The sequence below is a fragment of the Lissotriton vulgaris genome, chromosome 5 (assembly GCF_964263255.1).
Source record: "Lissotriton vulgaris chromosome 5, aLisVul1.2, whole genome shotgun sequence".
Classification (NCBI taxonomy): Eukaryota; Metazoa; Chordata; class Amphibia; order Caudata; family Salamandridae; genus Lissotriton; species Lissotriton vulgaris.
In genome coordinates, this window is record NC_141693.1 from 300066625 (window position 1) to 300080142 (window position 13518).

The following is a 13518-nucleotide window of genomic DNA, read 5'->3' on the forward strand; positions in this document are numbered from 1 at the left end:
TCTTCCCTTACTCGATGATCTTTTGATGACAGAAAGTACGTGTGATTCAAGCCACGCCTGCCCTCCTCTTGCCCTATCCAAGTGGACACATGGTTGTTATATATAAAGGTATGTCAGACTTTCTAGTTTGATTGAGACTTACTACTTTGGTTGAGTCCATATGTATGGATACTGTGATGAGATTCTTCTGTCCAGAGTTTTACTCGGGATTACGACTCAATAGCTTCTTGTTATATGTTCACTCTAGGAAGAATTCCTTGTACTGGGGTTAGATATTTATTCCTGCCCCAACCCCCCACCCTTGTGTGGGTGGGTGTGTCTGCTGGCCGCCAATATTTGTCCGAGAGATCACGAGGACCTAGAAGAATAGGTATATATATTTTTCCTGTCGGTGACAGGGTTTGAGTTACTAAGCACTGGAATTCACTATGGGAAGAAATTGAGCATTTATTTCTGGTGTTCCTGTTGTTCCCTGAGACGTGTGTCTTTTCACAGAGAGATGTGGTTGATGGTTTCTTCTATATACACGTTAGTTTATTCAATTCTCTTTCCCTCAGTATGCTTGATCTTTCTTTGCACACGGGTGGATAGTATTCCTTATTATTTTTTGTCTTTTCTTGGCCTTTTGTTTTCTCTTCCATTTAATTGGTGGACATATAAATAGACCTTGTATTTCCACGCATGGGACAGATAATGTTATTAGTGCATCTGTGATATGATTTGAGTATATGTATTCGTATTCAAGTAAGATGGTATAATATATGTACATAATTGTTGTTACCAGAGTACCCATTGTCCTGATGAAGCCTACATCATCTGGCTGAAACGCGACCGCGACTGCGTCAACACCTTTTACTTCAATTGGAGTCCCCTGTTATCATTAAATAATTTGTTTGATTTTTGTGTGATTGGCACCAATACAAATATAGTCTGGGTTGATTTAGTAACCCCCAGGTGCTGTACTTTTGGGACTACCATTGTTTTGTGCTCTCATTATAAATTAAGTGGAGGCACTGATCCGAATTAGGATATATATGTATATATATTTTTTATATATATCTTGTGTTTTGGGTACATAGTAACTTGATACTGTAAATGTGTTGTATATTTGTATATATGTATATGTGATATTTTGTAGATAGACTGTCGGTTGTTGGGCTTCCCTTGATGCCAGCTCATATGTGTTGATGAATTTATATATGTAATTCTTTCAGGTTTAATTTCTGCTTCACAAGAGAATTAATTGTTTCTTGTTTGAGAATTAAATTTGGATCAATCCCTTCGGTACCCTTTGTTTCTATTTTTTCATCCTAGGATGTCCCCTGCTCAGGTATGGGAGGGTTAAGTGGGCAGAACCCCTGACCATTTTTTTGCTAGCCCTGGTATGAAAGGCGCGTTGGATCTCTTTAACTCTGGATTACATAACTAGTGCCGACGATGTTGGAGTTAACCGCTGGCAGCAAGTGAACTGGCATTGTGATAGAGAAATGCCCTGGGGCGCCACCAGTGCTTGAGATGAGGTGAGCGAGCCGGCAGGGTTGGAATTAGCCTCCCAAGAGCTGAGGTGCAGTTTTGTTGGTGTACGTGATGTACCAACATTCATGGTCAGCTGGCATGGAGCGGTTCTGGGATTTCAAGTGTGAGTCATTTTGACCTTCAGCTAGTGGCGTGGGTAGTGTTGGATTTCAATGGATTAATTGGTGGCAAATGGTCAAATCGCTAGTGTTTTTATTCAAAGGCATACCATTGCTGCTTGTGAGTCGCATGGTCTGCCATGCGCTGCTCCTTAGGCACGTATTCAGTGCAGTGAGAGTCAGAGGATCCGCTAAATTGGCTCAGTGAAGTCTTTCTGTCAAGACTGGAACGCAGACCTCTCTTCTCATTGAGGCACATTGTGTCAGTAGCTCTGTAGACCTTTGCTTGAGGGACGTTTCCCAGTAAGCAGCTGCAGACAGGTAAGCGAACTGTACGCTGCGTGCAGGGGCGCTGACCTTTGTGTGAAACTGTTTTCACGTCATCACACCGAATGGTTGATGCCATCTTGGAACAGGGCACTTATTATTCAATTGCACAGGAGTGTGACAGTGCACTATCTAGTTACTCCTTCGTGCTACTTCTACGCGGGAGAAACTGATGTGGTAACCAATTTTCTTGCCAGTTTCTCAACAATTGAACACGCTTGTGTGACACATTTATGAGCAGTTTCTTATGTGCATTGAAACTGTTCTTGTTTGAAAGAAGCACTGGAGGGGAGCGAACTGATGGCAAGGAGCATCTTACCTGCGTAATGCTCGTCGTGAAGCAAGTACCTGCAGTGAGTGTTGGAGGTGACACACTTAAAGAGACAATTTTAAGTGTTTGCCTGCCACTGCCGGGATAATGCACCTGAAGCGGTATCGTTAATCTGAGCTGCATTGTGTGACTGTACCCTATTTAGAACTGCTAAATACTTGTATTGACCTCGCCTGCTTACCGGTATCTTTAAGTGCACTGCATTGATTGATTGTGCCATATTCGACCTGTGCATTTTATCGAACAGCTAATTAAGTGTTTTAACTGCACCTCGCTTGCTTGCACCATTGTAGTTTTGACTCAGAGTTAACTGCGCGATACCCCCCGGCGCCCTGCTCGACTCCCCCCTCCATTTTGGAGCTGTTGTTGTTGTGCTCCGTGTTGACCTGAGCCCGCCCCGCCTCCCAGCTGAGACGCCCTCCCACTAACTATTTACAGCGCTCCCTGTTCCAGAAGCGCTGTGATCCCTCTGTGCTTCTGCCCTGAGTGGTCGCTCCCCTGCCTCTCCACCTGAAGCGGTATCGTTAATCTGAGCTGCATTGTGTGACTGTACCCTATTTAGAACTGCTAAATACTTGTATTGACCTCGCCTGCTTACCGGTATCTTTAAGTGCGCTGCATTGATTGATTGTGCCATATTCGACCTGTGCATTTTATCGAACAGCTAATTAAGTGTTTTAACTGCACCTCGCTTGCTTGCACCATTGTAGTTTTGACTCAGAGTTAACTGCGCGATACCCCCCGGCGCCCTGCTCGACTCCCCCCTCCATTTTGGAGCTGTTGTTGTTGTGCTCCGTGTTGACCTGAGCCCGCCCCGCCTCCCAGCTGAGACGCCCTCCCACTAACTATTTACAGCGCTCCCTGTTCCAGAAGCGCTGTGATCCCTCTGTGCTTCTGCCCTGAGTGGTCGCTCCCCTGCCTCTCCACCTGAAGCGGTATCGTTAATCTGAGCTGCATTGTGTGACTGTACCCTATTTAGAACTGCTAAATACTTGTATTGACCTCGCCTGCTTACCGGTATCTTTAAGTGCGCTGCATTGATTGATTGTGCCATATTCGACCTGTGCATTTTATCGAACAGCTAATTAAGTGTTTTAACTGCACCTCGCTTGCTTGCACCATTGTAGTTTTGACTCAGAGTTAACTGCGCGATACCCCCCGGCGCCCTGCTCGACTCCCCCCTCCATTTTGGAGCTGTTGTTGTTGTGCTCCGTGTTGACCTGAGCCCGCCCCGCCTCCCAGCTGAGACGCCCTCGCCCCTCCCCCTCCACCATCCATATATGACAGGAGTTCCCACGCGCAGCGTTCACGCGCAGCGACCGCGCCCCATTCGCGCCGAAGGTGCGCCAAAGGTAAGCCCGTCTACGCCCGTCCGCGCCTGGACTGCACCCAGCGCCAGACCCCCTGCCCCTCGCGCTGCCCAGCCCTCCCGCATTACCTACGATGCCGCCACCCTCCTAGCCCTTAACCCCGGTCGCGCCCCCAACTGCGTCCAAGCCGCTCCTGGACAAACCCATGGTCCTTTCTCCTGCTACTCCTGCAAATTCAGCGGCACCGACAACATCTCCGCTACGACCACACCACAGACTCCCGACCCCAACCACCTACAATGCATCCTTCTCAACACCCGCTCGGTCCACAGACACGCCATTGACCTATGGAATCTACTAGACACCATTTCTCCAGACGTCGCCTTCCTAACGGAAACATGGATGAACGCTTCCTCCGCACCAGACATTACCATTGCCATCCCTGAAGACTATAAGATCACTCGCAAAGACCGTACCAGCCACACAGGAGGAGGAATCGCTATCGTCCATAAGAAATCAATCCGCATCTCAACCAGCTCTGACGCCAACCTCGCCAACTCCGAACACCTTCACTTCCAAATACACATCGACCCCAAGACCACACTCAGAGGCACCCTCCTCTACAGACCACCAGGACCCCGCGCAAAATTCAGTGAAGACATCACGGACTTCATCACTCCACACGCGCTCCCCTCCAAAGAATACATCCTTCTGGGAGACCTCAACTTTCACCTTGAAAAGATCAACGACCGCAACACCACCACCCTCTTGGACAACCTTGCCAACCTCGGACTTAAACAACTGGTCACTTCCCCCACCCACATCGCAGGTCACACACTCGACCCCATCTTCACCTCCAGCAACCATGTCTCCTTCAGCCACACTACGGATCTCCTCTGGACTGACCACAGCTGCGTTCACTTCACCTACAACAAGCCCAAACCCACCAACCACCTCCAACCAACTCTGCAAAGAAACTGGAACAAAATCACCACCGACCAGATCTCCTCATCGCTCCTTCTAAACACCCCAGCCCACTCCTCTGACCCAAACCTAGCCACCGCCAACTTCACCCTATGGTTATCCAACACCGCCGACACCATAGCACCACTGAAAAAACGTCAAAGCAAACCTGGCAACAAGAAGGCCTCATGGTTCAATGATGATCTCAAGAAGTCCAAGAAACTCTGCCGCACCCTTGAAAAAGCTTGGAAAAAAGACCCAACCACCAGCACCAAGGACGCCTTCAAAAACGCCACCCGCACTCACCACCAACTAATCCGAAAGGCCAAGAAAACAGCATTCAAGGATCGACTTGACAACAACGCCCACAACAGCAAGGAACTTTTCAACATCGTCAAGGAGTTTTCCAATCCCTCGGCCAACTCCAACGACATCACCCCCTCTCAAGCCCTCTGCGACTCCCTAGCCTCATTCTTCCACAACAAGATTGCAGACATCCACAACAGCTTCGACAACCAACCCGGAGTCCAACCCACCCAACCACATGCTGAACACTCTCCCCCCGCGAACACCCTTAACGACTGGAACCCAATCTCCACTGAGGACACCATCCGCCTGATGATCTCCACCCACTCAGGATCCCCCACAGACCCATGTCCTCACCACATCTTCAACAAAGCAGACTCCGTCATAGCACCGCAACTCCGAGACGTCATCAACTGCTCCTTCAACTCCGCCACCTTCCCGGAAAACTGGAAACACGCTGAACTCACCGCCCTTCTGAAAAAACCCACAGCGGACCCCACCGAACTCGAAAATTACCGACCCATTTCGCTCCTTCCATTCCCGGCCAAAGTAATCGAGAAAGCTGTCAACAACCAGCTCGCCGCCTTCCTCGAAGCCAACAAATCCCTCGACTCCTCACAATCTGGCTTCCGAGCAAAACACAGCACCGAGACCGCCCTCATCGCAGCAACAGACGACATTCGAACTCTACTGGACAATGGAGACACAGTCGCCCTCATCCTCCTCGACCTCTCTGCAGCATTCGACACAGTCTGCCACAGCACCCTTTTACAACGCCTCAACAACATCGGAATACAAGGAAAAGCACTTGAATGGATCACCTCGTTCCTCACCGGAAGTACCCAGAGAGTCCGCCTTCCACCATTCAAGTCCGAGGCCACCGAAGTCATCTGTGGCGTACCACAAGGATCCTCACTCAGCCCCACCCTCTTCAACGTATACATGAGTCCCCTCGCGGCCATCGCCCGCCAACACAACCTCAACATCATCTCTTACGCGGATGACACTCAACTAATCCTTTCTCTCACCAAGGACCCCAGCACCGCCAAAACTAACCTACACGAAGGAATGAAAGAAGTTGCTGAATGGATGAAACACAGCCGTCTGAAACTGAACTCAGATAAAACAGAAGTCCTCATCCTAAGTACATCCCTTTCTGCATGGGACGACTCTTGGTGGCCGGAAGCCCTTGGAAAAGCACCCATCCCGACAGACCACGCACGGAACCTAGGCGTTATCCTGGATTCCTCACTTTCAATGAACAGACAAGTCAGCGCCGTATCCTCATCCTGCTTCAACATTCTTTGCATGCTCAAAAAAACATTTCGCTGGATCCCCACCGAAACCAGGAAAACAGTCACCCATGCTCTGGTCACGAGCCGACTGGACTACGGAAACACCCTCTACGCAGGTACTACCGCTAAACTCCAGAAGAAACTCCAACGAATCCAAAACGCCTCAGCCAGAATCATATTAGACATCCCACGCAACGAACACATCTCTGGTCACCTGAAAGACCTCCACTGGCTACCCGTCAATAAGAGAATCACTTTCCGACTGCTAACCCATGCACACAAATCACTCTACGACATCGGACCAGAATGCCTCAACTCACGACTGTCCTTCTACACCCCCTCCCGCCAACTACGTTCTTCCAGCCAAGCCCTCGCCACTGTACCTCGCATCAACAAGACCACCATGGGAGGCAGATCCTTCTCATACCTGGCTGCTAAAACATGGAACTCACTCCCCACTTACCTTCGCCTTACCCAGAACCACCTAGCATTCAGAAAGCAACTTAAAACGTGGATATTTGACAAGTAATCCTCCTCCCCTTCCTTAGCGCCTTGAGACCCTCTGGGTATGTAGTGCGCTATATAAATTATCTGACTTGACTTGACTTGTACTGATATTTGAATGCTGATTTTACAATGCCATTTTAAAGGTCAGTTACCGGAATTCTTGTGTGTTTATAGTGTGCTGAAGTTTTCAATGCCATGCTGAATTTTTGTGGATTTTTTTTGTGGTTGTATGTTGCAGTGGTATATGCAGTTGTGACATGTAAGTGACATTATCAGAATTTAACATGATTTTGTGTTACCCCTGTCTTGTTAGGTTGCGGTGGAGGGGGAGAAGTGTGTATCTTTGGTCCTGTAGTATTAACATGTGTTGAGAGACATGTGGGTGTTGTGTATCCCTTCTGGTCCTATTGTGTATGCCGAAGTTTAAGAGTGTAAGTTATCCTGGCCTTCACGTGAGACCATGTTGTTAACCGTGCTTTGATAATCCACTGTGTTTTGACCATCATTTTAAGGTGTTAAGGATGTAGGGGCAAGTGTTTTAAGCCTGGATTGTGAGATTACCATCTTTCCTAAGGAGTTAAGGATGTTGGGGCAGAGTGTTAAGCCTAATGTTGTAGGGGGTATGTGTGTTACAACCCAGTGTTGTGTCCATCCTTCCTAAGGGGTTAAGGATGTAGGTACAGTGTGTTGCGTCCAATGTTTTAGAGGGTACGCAGTTATGCCCCAGTGCAGTAGAGGGTAGAGAAACCCTGGTCCTGTTTATGTGTTTACGTTGTGTGGGGAACGTAGTGTTAGTATGTACCATGGTATGACCAGTGGAGGGCATTATGTGTTCCTGGTCTGACCTAAAGTTCTAAGGTGTTGTGGGGAAAGTGTGTTTAGTTTTCCCTGATGGATGAGCAAACATGGCGGGGTTGTCTGTTTGACCTTTTTTCTATGTATTTCTTTGGCGAAGGATTTATAGATTTTGTGGGACGTATTACTTGGGGATCTTACCATCTTACGTTCTATTGTATTTTCTATTGCCTCTATAAGGGTGGAGATGTGTTGAAATCTTCTGTTTAGTGTAATGCATCCACCCAAGTGATGTTCATTGATGTTCTGTTCCCTGCTGCTCAGTCAATGTGTGAGGTTGTGAGGTCGTTAGAATGTTGAGTGTTAGTGTTTGGATGTGGTCAGTTGTAGTGGATGAGCTGAGCAGCAAGGATGTTGCTCCTGGTGGGACTTTACCTCTAATTTATAACTAAGTTAATTAAACCTACATCTACAACCTACAATCGGTCTTATTTGTAACACTTTGTCTCCTCTCAGGCATCCCCTTTGAGTAAGAGTGCAAGAGACATATCACCCACAGCTGCTTCTACTATTCCTCTTGGTGTAGAAATGTATAGAACATGTGACCACTGGCTCCTCCTGATCCATCCCCTGTGAAGGGTTGCAAGAAACATATCATCGCCAGTTTCTCCCAATCTTTCCTTTGATATAGAACTGAATGAAACATATCACCGGCGGCTACTCCCACTCTTCCTCTTAGTGTAGGACTGGATGGCAGACTGAAAATGCTGTGTCGTATTGAGCTCTGGTCTCCAGAAGATGACATAGCACTTTGGGAAGAAGTACCCACCCATAATGCCAAAGAGGCTGGCCAGGGCTAGACTGGCATTGATGGCTGTGATATATTCAGGCAACTTGATGATCTGTACAGTGAAGAAGGAAACACAGACAGCAAAGTACACCAGCATGGCAAAGGTGATGCACTTGGCCTCACTGTAGTTCTTGGGCAGCTCCTTTCCCATGTAGGAGAAGACAAAGCAGAGCAGGCTTAGGAGGCCATTATAGCTGAACTGCAAGATATTTCCCACTGAGCTGGACTCACTGCAGTCCATCAGCAGCCTATCAGTATTGATGCTCTTCCAGGCCACCTCAGGGGAGCTGTAGATGGCCCACCCACACGAGATCAACACCTGGACACTGGTGAGCAGCCACACACATACATATTGTCCATCCCTCTTGACCCAGTAATCGTAAGCCTTGGGCAAAGTGGCGGCCATCTTGAATATGCAGACAATCTGGAAAGACTTCACGGCAATGTACGAGAAGCACACCGTTAAGGCGGTGCTGTAAATTGGATGCCTGAGGATACATTTAAGGAAGCTGGGCTTGCCAATGAAGGTGAGGACACTTAGGTATGCCGTAGCTAGTGCAGCCAGCATGAGAATGCCCATACGCCCACCAGCTGCTTTTACCACTGGGCTCTGGAAGTGAACCACAAAGGCCACCATCATCACAGAAGTCAGCAGGAAGCCCACAACCACTGCGGCTTCCAGGGGAATGGCCAGCGGTGAGGTCCAGTCCAGGAACTCCCGTGTCTTATTGTAGCAAAGGGTACTTTGTTCCACAGACCATTGGTCAGGGTTGCAGTTGGTGCAAGAGCCTACAAAGTTAAAAAAAAGACTGGTATTAAAAATGGCAAAAATACCTACACATCTTTGTGTACTCTACATTTTAAAACAGCTTACATAGAGGATCACAAATGAAATCCTTATGCTGAACACTGACCATCCATTTCACATAGCACCACAAATAAATTGGTTATTGGCATACTATCCACAGTGCGCTTTATTCACCACAAACTGAACTGTCTCTTGGCATGTTAACCATAGGGCATTTATTACCCTGCACATTGGTATTCATTTGATTAACCCCAGCAGAATGCAGCATTCAGCCTGTCCTCCCAGAATTGAAGCCTGTGAGCTTCAAGTTACACACAAATCACAAAATCACAGCAATGGATGCTCAACCCGCTGAGCTATGTAAACTAAATAAAATGATCACAGTGGGGATGAGGAAAGGATTTACTCTTAGACCAGGTATCCTGGTTATGGAAATTCCACCTACACAGGAGACACCTTGATCATTTTTTATGTGGAGATAGCTTTCAATTCTGGCCACATGTGTCTCTCTTGCAGTTTTTAAATATGATAATCCACTCTCGTCTCACCTTCATGATCTTCCAAAAAGCAGTCATGACTAGCAAAAGCGAGCAGAACTGGAGGTGAAAGAGTTTCCTTTTGACTTCCTGAGGTGTAAAATGTCCTCCTCTTACACTAACAATATAGAAGAGAGAGGCCTCCTTCACCTACCCTCTTAAGCCTCAGGTAAGCGACTTCAAATTTAATGAGCCCCGCATGGAATATTGCTTTGGGCCAGGCACCACCAGCCACAGAAACTTGGCACATACACTGTCCTCTAGGAAGGCCAGTGGACATCTAAAGTATTTTGCCACTGCATGGTAGCTTGATGTAAGTTGCCAGGTACACATGTTGTGAGATTAAAGGCATATTTACTTCAACTCTTTTGATAGCTCAGTGGGTTTACTGCATGCTGCTGAGATGGAAGACACATTTAGATGATTCAGAGTGCTACTTAAGTGGGATTATGGTTACTCCAAGTATTAACAACATGTTTCAGATATAATCATGTGAGAGTAAGTACTATATAATCACTGTACTGTATGTTTTGCATTTTACAATAAGGACATCCTGTGTGGGTGTCACCCACTAGATCCAGCCGGACAAATAGAAAACTATTAAGGAGGATAAAGAGGTAACAAATCTACGGTCACACGAAGATAACCCTTTGCCCTGCCAAATTTGCACAGAATCCTCAATCTACTTGCACCAGTGTTTGGGCTGGTACTCACAATGATTACCAACCATAGTCTGGCCGCAGCAGGAACATTTCCAACGCCATTGGAGCTTGCTGTTGTTCTCTTCCTACAAGTATTGACTCATTGTAAGCCACCCCATTATCAGCAAAAGCACGCAGACCACTGTCCATGCTGGAGAAAGATGTCTTGACACCCATCAGCTGCTAGATTCCCCTCAGTTTGGTTTTTAACAGGTCCCTGTAACTAAGCCAGGTATGACTGACATTAAAGATCATCTCATTTGGGTGCAGTCTGACGGAAACCGGTGTTTCTTATTTTGTTGGATCACCCGCTGCCATTGACACGGAAGATCTTCCACTACAAGTACAGCGACTTGAGGGAGTGGCAGGGGGGCGTTGCAGTGAATGAGACTTTTTTCTATTTCCTTCCTTTCATGTTTTTTTCTATCTCCTGGTCTGTTTAGTGTTCCCTTTTTAGACCAAGAGATCGGACTATTGGAATCCCCCAGGACTCGGCTCTATCTACAGAATTGTCTGACAAACAAACACTGGCTGAGTTGTGCAGGGTTTATCAATTACAGCATAAAATGTATGTGGATGAGACCCATCTGGAAATGCAAATAAAATGGGGCAAACAACCGCATCTGTATGATGGAGAAGTAGTGACAATGAACCGCAGTATGCTGGCATTGAAAGTCAGTCACACCGAATTTGTTACCATTTATGTTAACTTGTTCATTGGACAACAATGACAGATCCAAGAGATGGTTACAGAAAGGGCTGTGAGAAGTTCCAAAGTCTCCAGAATGTCAAATTTGTGATTTTCTTTAAGTTCATGGGCTTCGCGAAGTGCAATGCTTCTGAGGTTTAGCAGCCCTGATGGATGTTCATGACAAGATTGGTTTCACTTGGCAGGCATCCTCCGTTATGAGTCCAATCCCGCCAATGGTGTGGCTTCAAACTTTAAAAAAGTGTAGATGTGCATGTCACTGTAACCTGAAGTTCAGCAATTACCTTTTCAAATGGCTTGGCTACTTTGGTTGACGGTCATGGCGAGAGTCTACTACAAAGTCCTTGCTCAAGGCGCTTTTGTACATGGGAACACTTTGCACACACAATCACATTAAAAGACATCTACTTTGACGGTGCTGCGAGAAGCCAAGGTTTTGTTCCATTGCGCCCTCTTCTATTAAATCAGGCCCGTATTCTCTTTAAAAGCAATAGATTTGCCTGAGCATTGAGATTTTCAAATGACAAACGCCCTGTGCAATTTACAAAGACATGCTGGTGATTACATCACATTATCATGGCTAGAGCTGACCGGTAATCACTGGCTGCCCCCATTGTCCCATATAAAGGAAGCACCACAACACTGTAACAAGGTGTGTCGCTTATTCAATGGCAAGTTCTAGTTAGACTGCTGGCTAAAGAGCTGCTTTCAGTGCAGCTGCTGCTATCAAAACACACTCTGTGGTGCCATTCTTGTTATGGCCTCGTGTTGTGTGGTTTTAACATTTTTCCATGATGATTTTGGTTTCAAGTCCAGCCTGGCTCTGCCTCTGCTTATTTTTGAAGAGCTAGGTGTCCCCAGACTTTAAGCGAAGACCAGTGCAGAAAGAGATCTTGCAGCAACAGTCAACGGGGACTGCTGTGTCTAACGCTCACACAAAAAAGAGGTAGTGCAGCGCTACAGTCTGGGCTGATCCAGCTAGCACCCAAACGAGGAGGTTACAGTTCGCAATGCAGTGTACCTTGGATCCACCCTGAACCAATCACCTAATGAACTTGTTCCTGCTGCACTACCAAGAGCGGAAGTGAAGGACATGAATCGGCACAAAAAACAGGACGGCAAATAGCACATAGGAGACATAGGCTGCAACATACTTGACATGAAAGCACCAGAGATCAAGCATCAGTTCAAGCAAATGGTAGGGAAGATGCATTACAAGCTACCTGCGGTAAACAGCAGTAAGAAGAGAGTACAAACTAAGCTAAAAACCAATCTATGCAGATATCTGTTTAAGGAAAATGAGACCTGCTACGGTCAAGACCGGCCTGTGCAGGTAAAAGTGGTGGGGCAGTGGGGTGGGGTGGGGTGTGGTGACGGGAAAATCAGACTACGAGGAGGGAAAATTAAATAAATAATTCAATTTCCTAAGTCGTCATCTGTCAAGTTACTACCCAGCCCTTCCCCCCCCCCCCCCCCCCCCATCCCGCCTCACCGCCCTTACCTGCAACCGCTTCTGGATAAGGTAGTCCCACCAAATTGAGGTTGTGCCATGGTTATGGGACACATAAAACACACCAAAACGAACTTTTATGTGACAAGGCAAGATTTGACAGAGGAGAAGGACATGTAAGAAACGTTATACAATATTCTAATTACTACAAGTAGTATAAGGCATGGAATAAAGACTGGTAGAGACCCCCCACTTCCAGCAGCTCAAAACCTGCTAGAATAGATCTGAAAGGGACCATCTGCAAAAGTAGAGAACCCCAACTAAACCAGAGGTCAACGATGACCATAGTGGAAATAATCCACAAATATCGGTGCACGACTCCTCTATGCCACTGAAAAAGACAAAAACCCCTAATGGCTCAATCAAAAAAGGAAAATCAGTTGGAGAAACAAAAACTAAAATAAAAACAGCCAGCGAAGGCAACAATTTACAGCCAACTTTGGAGGTCAACATGAAAAGATCCACACCAAGAAGAACCATAAAAAAAAGCCGTCCGCTGGAGGAAATAGAGCACCTAAATGGAACCATACGAGGCAAATGTAGATTTACAAACCATGATCAGGGAAGGGCCATAATAACAGGATGTGACTAGACATCATAGAAACTAGACTTCAGGGAAGAAATTATAGGACATGAAGCATACAAGGGTAGTATCAGCAACCAGGGCATTCAATTGCTGGCAGAAAAACATAACCATGGCTATACAAGAGAGACGAGCAAAAGAGGTACGAGAAGCCTAGACACAGCAACCAAAGAAAAATGGAAAAGAGGGCAGAACATTAATTTTTGCTCCCCGAGATGGGGAGCAGACATCTAATAAGGTAATTCTGCATTAAAAGAGTAATAGCAGCTAGTGTAGAGCAGAAGGAGAGGCAAAGTGAAGAAGGAATTTATGGCAACCTATATCAGAGCTAAATCAAAGAGGAAAAGACAAAA

General features: G+C 46.6%; 1 protein-coding gene across 1 annotated transcript in view; it reads right to left on the reverse strand.

Moving 5' to 3' along the window:
* Positions 1–7832: 7832 nt before the first annotated feature.
* The window catches only part of LOC147710769 (taste receptor type 1 member 2-like), a 104238-nt gene continuing 98552 nt past the window's right edge, over positions 7833–13518 (reverse strand). The window contains exon 6 of the mRNA XM_086919387.1: positions 7833–9107. Coding sequence (XP_086775513.1) covers positions 8176–9107 — 932 coding nt within the window. The 3' untranslated portion in view covers positions 7833–8175. The remainder of the gene's footprint in view (positions 9108–13518) is intronic.